An 11,299-nucleotide genomic window follows, 5' to 3' on the forward strand; every position below is an offset into this window, starting at 1 on the left:
AAAAAATAAACGGATACCTAGCGATCTATCCTGAATGTCTGTCTGACATCTTCGTCGAGCGGCGCATTATTGCCTCCGGCGACGACTTGTATCATCTTTCATGTTATTAATTTAGACAAGAGGGATGGATTTATGTGGGTTGTGACAAACTGGGTCAGGGACATAAGTTTACATACGCGTATAACGTATACACTAGGCAAGTTATCCGGATTCATATTTCCTTACAACGAAAGATATATGTATGTATATGCTTTATTCATTCCAGATAAGCAATAGTTCTAACAAGACTAAATTAATAGTTTATACTGGTTAATAATGTAAACATGTTTTACAAATATAAGCGATTACGCGTGAGTTATGTTACGAGCGGTAATTTGTTACATATAAATGGTAAAATAAACGTGTAAAGTGCATACGGTGGATTTCAAGCGATTATTATTTTATTTCATACTTCACTTTTTTTTATACAACGTGTAATCTTTCAGATAATTGGTGAAGGTGAAAGGGAATATTTATTAAAATATATAGACCGTGTTTAAAAAATGTTAAACGTTTTATTGATAATAAAAACGACATGCTTTTAATATAATTAGAGGACATTCTGCGGGCAACAGGTTCCTATACAAGTTTTCTTTTAATTTTTCCACTGCAACTGCCATGGCCACCCTTTGTCTCGATCTCAGTACTTAAGGCTGTCTCGGACAGCCGCGAAACAACGCCATTTGTCCGGTAGGTAGAACGGTTCGAAGATATGCGGGAAAGGACAGTCCCATCCTGTGACCCTTTGAACCGGCGCCTCCAGATGCAGGAAACACTCCGTCTGCATTGCGATTTTGACAACGCGCCGTTAGGACGACTTAGTGATTCAGTCCACGATTAGTTTTCTATTGCGCGTGCAACTTTCTAATTTATCAGAATCGACCGATATCGATCAATTCGCTAACTACGCGAGGGATTTAAGATACAAGACCAACTAATCACTGTTTAAAAAACCAGTTTAGAGGACTGTTACGCGTTGTGACATTACCATCCCGCGCATCATTTTGTCAAAGACTTCTGACTCAGACGACAGAGTCCGCTATAGTGAAATCACGCGATAAATCTGGCTATTGCGTAAAGCAGTATCTACAATGAGATTTTAAGGCACAAAACTTAATGCACAGTCGAATGATAAGAAGAATAATTGACTGTAATTGATTAATTTCTTACAGTCTCATCCACTATAGCTACTGCCATTATAGATCACGCACAAGCCTAAAAAATTTAACAATCATAAGCTGGTATTCATAGTTTGTTCTTATCTTAAGACTGTCTTTAACAATGTCTTAAAAAGTTAATACGCAGCCCTCTGATTGATTCATGATGTCTTAAGATTGTATATTTAAGACTGTCTTAAATAGAGTCTTAAATATGGAGAATCGACTGTATATATACCGGCTATAGTTGATCAGTCTTCTCACAATCGACTGTGATTGAACAATTTCTTACGACTTGAGACTTAAGCTCACTCTCTAACTTTTAGAGCAAATTATCATTTTCTAAACAGTAAAATCTCACTCCTAAGATTAAAAATTGAGCCACTCTTTTACAAGACTGGCTCAATTTTCGCTTTTTAATTTAGAGAGTAAATTTTCCACGTCTTAAGATCTCATTAGATCACTGTATTAGATATCTACATGCAATCTTTATGCAATAAAAGGATTTTCATTTTGCCATGAAGAGTCCGAGGATTCCACAGAGTGGACCTTACCTGTATCGTCGCAGCTATTTCTGCCCCAAATCCATTCGTCATCGGCGCTTCGTGGGCGACGATCACGCGTCCGGTTTTCTTCGCCGACTGTAACATTCGAACATATAATACATTGTATCATGCATATACGGTAATTTATTATTGGTCTCTAGCCGCCTCGGGTTTAATTCGCATGTGATTTACGTCCCGTCCCACATTGCGGTACAATAATAACTTCACATGCACGGCTGATGCGCTAAACGGGCGCATTAACGACGTCGCTGATGACGGCACGAGCCGTTTTGTAACAGCTATCAAATACGGGTCTACGACGTGATCGACGTTGTAGAAATATACGCGAGAACAGCCGGTGCGATCGGGAGTACACCTGTGCCCCTTTATACGCGTATATGTGTACATGTATGTGTGATATGTGTGCCCGTCCTGTTGTAAATCATTGACAAAGGTAACCAGATAGATAAGCGCAAATGAACGCTGAATACAGGTTCCTATGACATTTTCGATTCATGCCGACCTTCCTTGCAACTTTCAGGAGTTACAATCTTTCGTTACGGATACACCCTGCAGAAAATCTACGTCTCTATATTTATCGGATTGATATTTATGGGTTTCTGCACGTCTACTATTAACCTTTATTAACGGGCGCCTTGCTGTCACGATAAATGTTTGAATTATTGCTCCTTCCTCGTAATGTTCAATCCCTTTCAAACGCCTAAGGTGAATAACGTCAATTGACTTTGTGTTTACGTTTAAAGGAAGTCGACAACCAATTGCATCTTTCCCTTTTACTTATTATAATTATGACAAGATATTAAAAGAAGGATATTTTATTATTTATTTAATCTGATGTAATATGAGTATATATCATAATAATGTATAGATTTAGTTTACCTCTTTTATTATAAAATAGACAGGCTTTTTTTGTAAGATATAAAAAATTACAAAAACAAACAAGATGCCAATATGAGTCAACACAAGTTCTTAGTGTGCACTTTTTATACAACTTATTAGAAATAAATAATAAAACGTATACGTGTTTCGACCTACGGTTAAGGTCCTCTTCAGTACACGTTTAAAATAAAATAAAATTAACATTAAAAATAAATTACGTATATAATGGTAGCACATACAACTATACTTAATTCAAGTGTGAGATAAGAAATATTCGGGTGGTAATATTCAAATTAAAGTCAAATTTTGTTCATCAAATTGTTAAGTTTACTAAAAATTTTTAAGAAATGAAAGTTATTTTTAATTTTTAAGCGTAAATTTTTTCCTCCGATAAATCTATAATAAAATTAGCTTACATGATTCAAGTCAAGATTTGACGATTTTTTGTATAGTTGTTATATGTACAGGTTCCATCAGACTGCTCAGTTTTTACTGTGTAGGTAACATTTTTAAGAAGATTGGAGTAACATATCCTTCTGGACTTTAATGAATTTATTAAATTTATTTATGCCTTTATACGTCATAGGTATAAAAGGTAAGTGCTTTAAAAGATTTTTAATTATAAAAATACAAACAATAAAAAACCACAGTTTTTTACTTTACCATTTATTCTTAATATTTCCAACAAAATTAAAAATCTTTTAAAACACTTTTCTTTTATACGTATGGCGTATAGAAGTAACTATAAACTTAATAAACTCATCAAAATCCAGAAGGATGTGTTATCTCAATCTTCTAATATATATTAATATTATATAAACCGAATCATAACAAAAATTCACAAAAAATTCGGTCAATAAATCAATCAATGTGACGTCTAAATTAAGTAACATCATTTTAACTTTCTTGTTCTCCTTGAGATGTTACATCTGCGAAAGATCATTCTTATTAAAATATACTCATAATTAGTATTATTAATTCTTCTTTTTATATATATAGGTTATGTCATTTTCGTTCCTTGAATTTAATTAGTGCCTTTTAATTAATATAATAAATTAAATAAATGAAATTAAATCTTATACAGCCAGCATCAAGTATAACTGTGTTTGCCTCAACTTCAGAAGGTTAATTGAATTGAATTGATGCAATTCTTTTTCAACTTCACGCGAGGTTTCTCGCAGAAACGGCGTATCAGGATTTTGTTCTGCGAGAGCTGCAATTTCTCTCATTGCGAAATCGCGCGACATTTCGCAGGCAGTCATGTCGAAAAGTAGACAAGACGGCGAATCCGCGACTGCATTGAAATCGCGGCAAAACGGGTTTTCAATTACGATCACCTCGTCATGTGTACATATATGCGCGCACAATGTATCTATATAATACAGCGGCGATTTGCAAGCCCGCGAGTGGATATCACGATACGATCAAGCATATCATTAGTGACCTGCGATCGATTAGCATAAATCAGCACGATTATTAGCGTCTATAGAAATCCTATCGTAATTTGACAGGGCATACGAGCGGTCAGCTTTGCTTGACACCACGACCGCTTCTCATTTTACTTTCGACGCGACGAGCATCTACCTCTCTAATGTCGATGAGACGCCGCGTCATAGAAGATCACGATCCCGAGTCCTCGCGCGATCGCAGATAACACGCGCGACGACGATGAATCCTCGCGCGGTTGTGGGAAGAGTTGGTTTCCGATATTTCCTTACGGCGATGTCTATCCCGATGTCTCGTGACGTTTCAACGACGCGACGCATACAAATGGTGCGAAAAGGACTTCGATTGCGTCTCTTGTATCTCGCGTGGGCGAATATCCGACGATCTTCTACGTAGAAACGCGCGTTTCGGCATTCACAGCCGCGACACATCCATCACCGAGCGTCTCAGAGTTTCGAATTAAACCGAGGGAACGGAGCTGAAAGAAGATTTCACGCGATCGACCTTTGAAATTCGGTGTTAATCATGGAGAACGCCCATGAGATCGTCGCGACGATAACGGAAAGAACCCAGGCGAGTAAGATACGTCGGATTTTGTTCGCCTTAAGCGGAATCGTCGAATCGATCTTGCTCCTTCTCAAGGAAACGGCCGTTATTGCCCACCTTGCACACAAGTTCCGCGTCCCAAGGTAGAATGGAGACGAGGTCTATCACCTCGCAGGATACGCCGAGTTTCTCCTGGACTAGGTCGGCCACCTCCAGCAATACGTGCACCTGAGTGCCCCAGCCAACGAGTGTCACGTCGTCACCTATATGCGACAAAGAACCAGAGATGTATTCGTGTGTACATTATACATACGCGAGTACGTGCAGACGTTGTAATCGCTCACGGATGAAAGCATGCGTTTCTTTTCGTCTGTATCCTGTTTCAGGACCGGTCACATCGAGCGAGATCTCCGGCGATATAATGGAAGGACGCGATCGCACTCGGTAAATTATGTTCGCTTTTCGCGCTCGAGAGTGTGAATAGTTTCTTCCTGTATGGCTTCAAATAACGCTTTCTAAGATGTTATTTTTTATTCAATGTATATTTCGCGGTGAATAATGTAAAGAGCGACTGTATACACTACAAACATTTCTCCGAAGAATGATTTTACGCAACCGCAAATATTTATTCATAGTGCACAGTCATTTCCGTGTAATTTTAAACTTTAATTGTAACTGAAACATATATGAATCCTGGTGGCCCTGAGACTTATCATAATTTTTAAATAGTAACAATTTGAAATAATTTTATATTTCACAATCTTATTTTTCATAGTTTTAAATAATTTAAAGTTAAACAATTGAAAAAAATTAAACTAATAACGAAAATGTAATGGGTCCCAAAAATTTATGTTTCTTTAGTGTTAAAAAAATGTGTTCCTGATACGGATTAAATATCTAGACATTTCAAAACTCACCGCTTCTTACAATTTCAGCCTTCCCAATTTCGATCTTGTAAGGTGCCACAGGTACTTCATCGACCGCTATGCGATATAGAATTTTAGGCTCGAATATGATACAGGGATCTGGTTCGTCGATACAGCTCAGCAAGAGACCTTTCGCGTGGATCGCTCCACGAGGGACAACGATCTGAAATAAAAAAGAAGGCTGAGCTGATTAAAAAACGTATATAGTGATGTATTCGGGTGAGGCGAGACGAAAACACGAGAATCAAGTCCTTTGCGATGCTCTCGATAATAATCATCGACTCCTCAGCACATATCTGAAAACAAGCGTGAAATCGATCGGCTCCGGGTAGCATCGTCGCTAATATTATGCCACATCGCTTCTCTAGTGATCGCGATGTACGATAGCGGCGACCACGTGCATTAGTGTGCGGGCAAAACTTTCTTCATGCATACGTAGATCGCGTACGCTGTACAATATTCATGGAATTTGTTGAGGAAAGTTGTGAACGTATGTGATAGAATCTCACGATTCTACGGCTGGTGCGAGACATATAGCGAGGGCTATACCCGAAGAATGTTCCTGATGATGGAAATTTGGTGGTAAAACTCGTCTGGTTACTAAATTACACGATCAAGAAGATGGACCAATTTTTGGAGATAAAATCCAATCACGTAGCAGTTACGCTCGTATCCAGGTAGACTATAAAAGTTGTACGATGTCAGAAAACTGTCATCATTACTTGTCGTTTGAAAATAATAAATTCATCATAATATATTACTGATATTTCAATAAGTTTTCTGTGTTCTATCTAGGACAGATCTTGTTCAATATTATAGCAATGATCGACTTGTCAGGCATTTCGTACAAACAGTGAGGCGTGGCCTTTTACGACTTTATTATGAAATCGTCTATATCTCGATAAGGAACTTGTCTTTCCGCCCGACTGTTAACAGAGAGATATCTTAGTCTTAAGACATAGTTGGGAGGAAACATGCGGTTCACGTGTTACGCCCAACGAATAAAACAATAAAACCCATTTGTACTAGCCTTCAAACCGGGAGTGTGTGCAAAGTAGGCTTCTGGGCTTTGAGAGTGATAAAGACCACCATGACCGACGGCTCCACAAGGTGCTCGTATCGTAAGCTTGCCGCAGTCAAACATATTCCCGCTTCGATACCTCATTTTGGCAGCTTCGTTTACCAACTGTAGAGAGAACGTACACACAATTAATAGTCGAAAACAATTAATCCTCATCTTCTATTTAATAATTTGCATTACGAGTAAAGTACACATTCCGGGTTATTTCATACAATCCATTTACGAAATAGTTAGAAAATTTTACAAACTGTAAGAAAAAAGTTTTCAAGTTCTATGAATTTTTTAAGCAAATAGATTTCTTTGTCACACTTTTGTTTGCACTTTCTTATTATTTAAAAAGTTAAATTTTCTTAACTCTTTGAATTTTTTTACTCTAAATATGTTACAAAATATTAATTATCATTCTATCTGTTATATTTATACGTGTTGTATGAATAATGCGAATAAACCTGGTCGAAAGCAGGAAATATGTAATCGGCAAACTGTATTTCGGCGATTGCCGATATTCCCGCATTGGCTAAACCGATTCCGAAACCGGCGATTCCTTGTTCACAGAGAGGCGTATTGAAGACACGATTGACACCGAAACGGTTCTTCAAATCCATCGTGCAACGAAAAACACCTCCAAATGCCACGTCCTCGCCAAATACCACTGAAATTTTGAAAGAAACTATAAGCAACTAATAATAAGCAACGTTCCTTTTTTTCTGAAAAGTGCAACGATTTCTATCTATTCAAAAAATTTTAATGAAAAGAAAGAGATTCAGTTTTTTCTCAAAAAATTAAATTCTGTTAATCTTTAGACGTTTAAATAATTTTTTTTCAATAGCTTAATCAATATTTTTAATTTTTCGAAAGTATTAAAAAATTGAGAATATATATCGTTAAATTAAATGCATATTTTGATACAAAAAATTTATTATATAATGTATTATATTTTAATGTATTATATTTACATACAAGCTACATATTGCAATTAAAAAAGAACACTAATACAACAGAATCCTCACCTGAACGTGGATTGTTTTCCAATGCAATGTTAAGCCCATGATTTATAGCTTGATACATATTCAACTTTTGAGTCTCACCTAAAAGTAAAACTCTTTTACGTAATCACATGAATAATGCATAATCAGGGCCGTGCAAAAGATTTTTAGGGACCTGCCCATGCAGTACACTTTTATCTTACAGTTGTTCCTGCGAAAGTTCTCAGAATGTCTCTTGGACATCTGTGGTTATATATGCGTGGTGCGAGGGTAAGGATGGGTTTACTTGTTCATGAAGTTCGTGTATATATACATACACCATTCATAATTACTTTCTCAAGATAAATATATCTATGGTGTTCGCAGCTAAAGGATGAAAGAGTAACAAAGAAAATAAAATAATAAAGAAAAAATAATCGTTTATCATAGCTCTTTCTATTTCTTTATAACTCACTGTACAAGAACTTGAATAATACATATATTCAAATAATAACTACTCGTTGCTTAACAATCGTTGTAAAGCAACTATTGCCAGATTGCACATAAAACCGTTCCATAAGGAAATTACGTGTGAAGATTATGCAGTTGTTCAAGTTACTAAAATAATTGCATTACACAATATTTATTACAATAATAAATGCCATTAAATTTAAATTATTACTTTATAAATTATAAATATAAATTGGGTAAAAATTTGGATAGAAATAATAAAAATTATCTTATTGTTATCTCTCAATTTTTCTTATTGTTAATTTCGGGATTCATTAGAAGTCCTGATGCACTGTTATGCCTTTCATCCCTTTGCACGGCCCAATGCATAATTAAGCGTAAAATAACTTTGGATAAATTTTCTAAAACATTAGTGCAACAATTGAACTAAAAGACAATTTTTTGAAAATTTTGAAAATCTTTATAAGAACCATAAATATCATCTAATAAAAACTTGTATCATCCTTGTTACATCGATCTTAAGTGTAATTTTATTTTAAACGGAATGAAATAATAATATAATGATCATCATTATAACAAATATGGTAAAAAAAATATTAATTTCAGCAATTTACCACGTCAAATCCATTAGTTTATAATTTAGTCTTGATGTAATATATCCTTGCTCATGCATGAATTAAAGAAAGACGATCATCTTCAACAGAAATATGAATATTTTAAATCAAATATTTGAATATTTATAGAGTGTGCCCAAGATTAAATTTGTTTTGTTTTTTATTTTGAAACAAATAATCATTTTAAGAGAAAGAGAAGGAAGGGAAAAAGGAGCGCGAGAATAATAGGGAGCAAGAGAGAAAGAGTCTGTTAAATTGAATATATAGAATAATACGTTATAGAACGTATTAATTAATAACGGCATTAAAAAAGTTTAGTAGCATTGACAGTCCGTCCAGAAACCGCGCAAAGCAAAAAATATACTTGAATACTTAAAGGGATGCTGGAGCCACCTATATTATCGATAAAATTAGCGTTTTTAACATTTTCATTTCTGACTAATTTCTTCGCAGTAGTTTGGCAGAATAAAAATTCCTTCTCCACGATTTAAATATTCATGCTAATGTATCTGCTCCTGATCTATATTATGTTTAAAGCTGAGAAAAAAAAAATGAAATTACAGATTTCTCTTTATCCATTTTTATCATCAGTGTTGGTCGTCATACTGAGGTTAAATGTGGATAAAGAAATCTGTGATTTCATACTTTTTCCAGCTTTAAACACAATATAGACCAGGAGCAGATACATTAGCATGAATATTTAAATCGTGGAAAAGGAATTTTTACGAAAACGTCAAAAACGCTTTATCGGTAATACAGGCGGCTCCAGGCATTTCCTTAATGATACCAACTGTCAGTAGACATATGTGTCGAATACTGGGCCCTGGACAAATTTTTGTGATTATCAATCCGGGGATCCCAGGATCATAATTGAAGAACGTTGACAATTAATCTAAATTTTCGACCCGTGTGAAGCTGGCACCCCAATATTAAAAAATCGATTATTTTCTTCATGCATTCGTTTGCTCATCGTTTGCTCACGAATGCTCAGTTGGAATTTTCGTTTGCTCACCCTTAGTTCAAAAGATACAAGAAAATTAAGTTTTGGTATCGAATTAAAAAATGATTTTTTTAATTCGATATCGGGTAAATTTTCGATTAATACATATATATATAAATATGTTTGTAATATGGCTCAATAAATTTAAAACTAATAATGAGAAACAGGGCTACGAGCCAATGAATTCGTTAAAATCTTCAATTTATTCTAATATATTGCGAAGAATATCACGCAATTTTGGCATATATATAAATATTTGGATAATACATTATTAAATTCATAATTGTTTTATTATATAAGTACTGCATAAATAAATATATGTATGTACTTATATATACTATAATAGCTTGTCGTAAAATTACAATTTCTTTACATTTATCATTTCTATTGATTATTAAACTCGGACGATGACAATTAAAATTAATTTTAAATAAAAATCGAGTATTATTGAATTTTAAATATACATATATATAACATATCTAGGAAAGTATTATAATATAAATCATAAAATTAATATTGCATTATATCAGTTTCTTACTCTTAATCTAAAATTTTAAGTATCACGCAAACTTCCAATAAGACACCGACTGTCTTTAATAATATCTCGTCAGTGATTCTACCAAAGCATAGAACATGAACTGCGTCATTCCATATCTCTTTCTCTAATTTCTATCTCTTTTCTATTCAATCGATAACAATATGTCAGAAAGAGATGGAGATTGGCCGTCTTCAGCTCCTTCCTCTTTTCGTTGACTACAATGATATACTATTTAGATGCGAATGGCGCAGTTCATGCTCTTATGACTTTACATTCTGCATGTTAAACTCATTGCGCGTGGCGCATGCGTATACATAAATGTGTCTTTGAATTAATTGGTTGCAAGTACATACAAAATATAGATATCGATCGATTTATCGAATCTTTTATCAGCTGATTTTAATATGGTATACACACGAGGCTGATTTCCTACATTTTTACAGAACTTTGCATAGAAAATTCTTTTGAAAAATTATTGACGTGCTCAGGTATATGGGTATTTGTGGTATATTATATATCCACTTACCGATGACGGTCGGTTTTTCACACGGGAAGTACTTAAAGTGCGTCCCTCTCGCATGGCTTTTTGCAAACTCGCCACTGCTCGAAAGAAGCTTCCCTCCGGGGTGTCGCAATCTCGTGCTCAACTTGCTGAGCATCATCATCATTTATTTATGTTCCTTTTTCCCCCCCTCTCTCTTTTGTATCGGTTCGTTCAGACAGCGAATCGTTCGCTGGAAGGTCGTGAATGTGTCTTATCTGTAGTTTGCACACAATGCCAGGATTTTGCGGAGGTTCCCTCTCGGTCGACCTCACGTGGAATTTCGAAACGGTGCTCAGGTCGAGGTCGATACGACGCGAGCGAGAGTGCGCGCATACTCGCGCGCGCGCACGCTCGTGATCGAACGATCGTCGCGATGCCGATCGGCGGCGCCCATCGATCGTAACACGCACGAACGGAAACTGGTTTCCTACCGATGTACAACGACGAGGCATCGAGGAACGTAAGCATGACTCAACTAAAACGGGGATAGGATTCTCCGAGGAGTGGGAGAAAACCTGCGATAAGTC

The 11,299-nt window shown here is 35.6% G+C and overlaps 1 protein-coding gene across 1 annotated transcript; it reads right to left on the reverse strand.

Annotated features, from left to right (window-relative positions):
- Positions 1-566: 566 nt before the first annotated feature.
- Positions 567-11,175, reverse strand: BckdhB (Branched chain keto acid dehydrogenase E1 subunit beta). The gene is made up of 8 exons (XM_018548353.1): positions 10,755-11,175; positions 7,651-7,728; positions 7,090-7,292; positions 6,590-6,745; positions 5,551-5,722; positions 4,751-4,896; positions 1,751-1,837; positions 567-820 (listed from the first exon to the last, which is right to left on the reverse strand). The coding sequence occupies exons 1-8, from the start codon at positions 10,894-10,896 to the stop codon at positions 680-682; spliced, it is 1,125 nt and encodes a 374-aa protein (XP_018403855.1). The 5' UTR covers positions 10,897-11,175; the 3' UTR covers positions 567-679.
- Between the last annotated feature and the right edge of the window lie 124 nt (positions 11,176-11,299).

This window comes from Cyphomyrmex costatus, unplaced genomic scaffold, assembly GCF_001594065.2.
Source record: "Cyphomyrmex costatus isolate MS0001 unplaced genomic scaffold, Ccosl1.0 scaffold72, whole genome shotgun sequence".
NCBI classification, from domain to species: domain Eukaryota; kingdom Metazoa; phylum Arthropoda; class Insecta; order Hymenoptera; family Formicidae; genus Cyphomyrmex; species Cyphomyrmex costatus.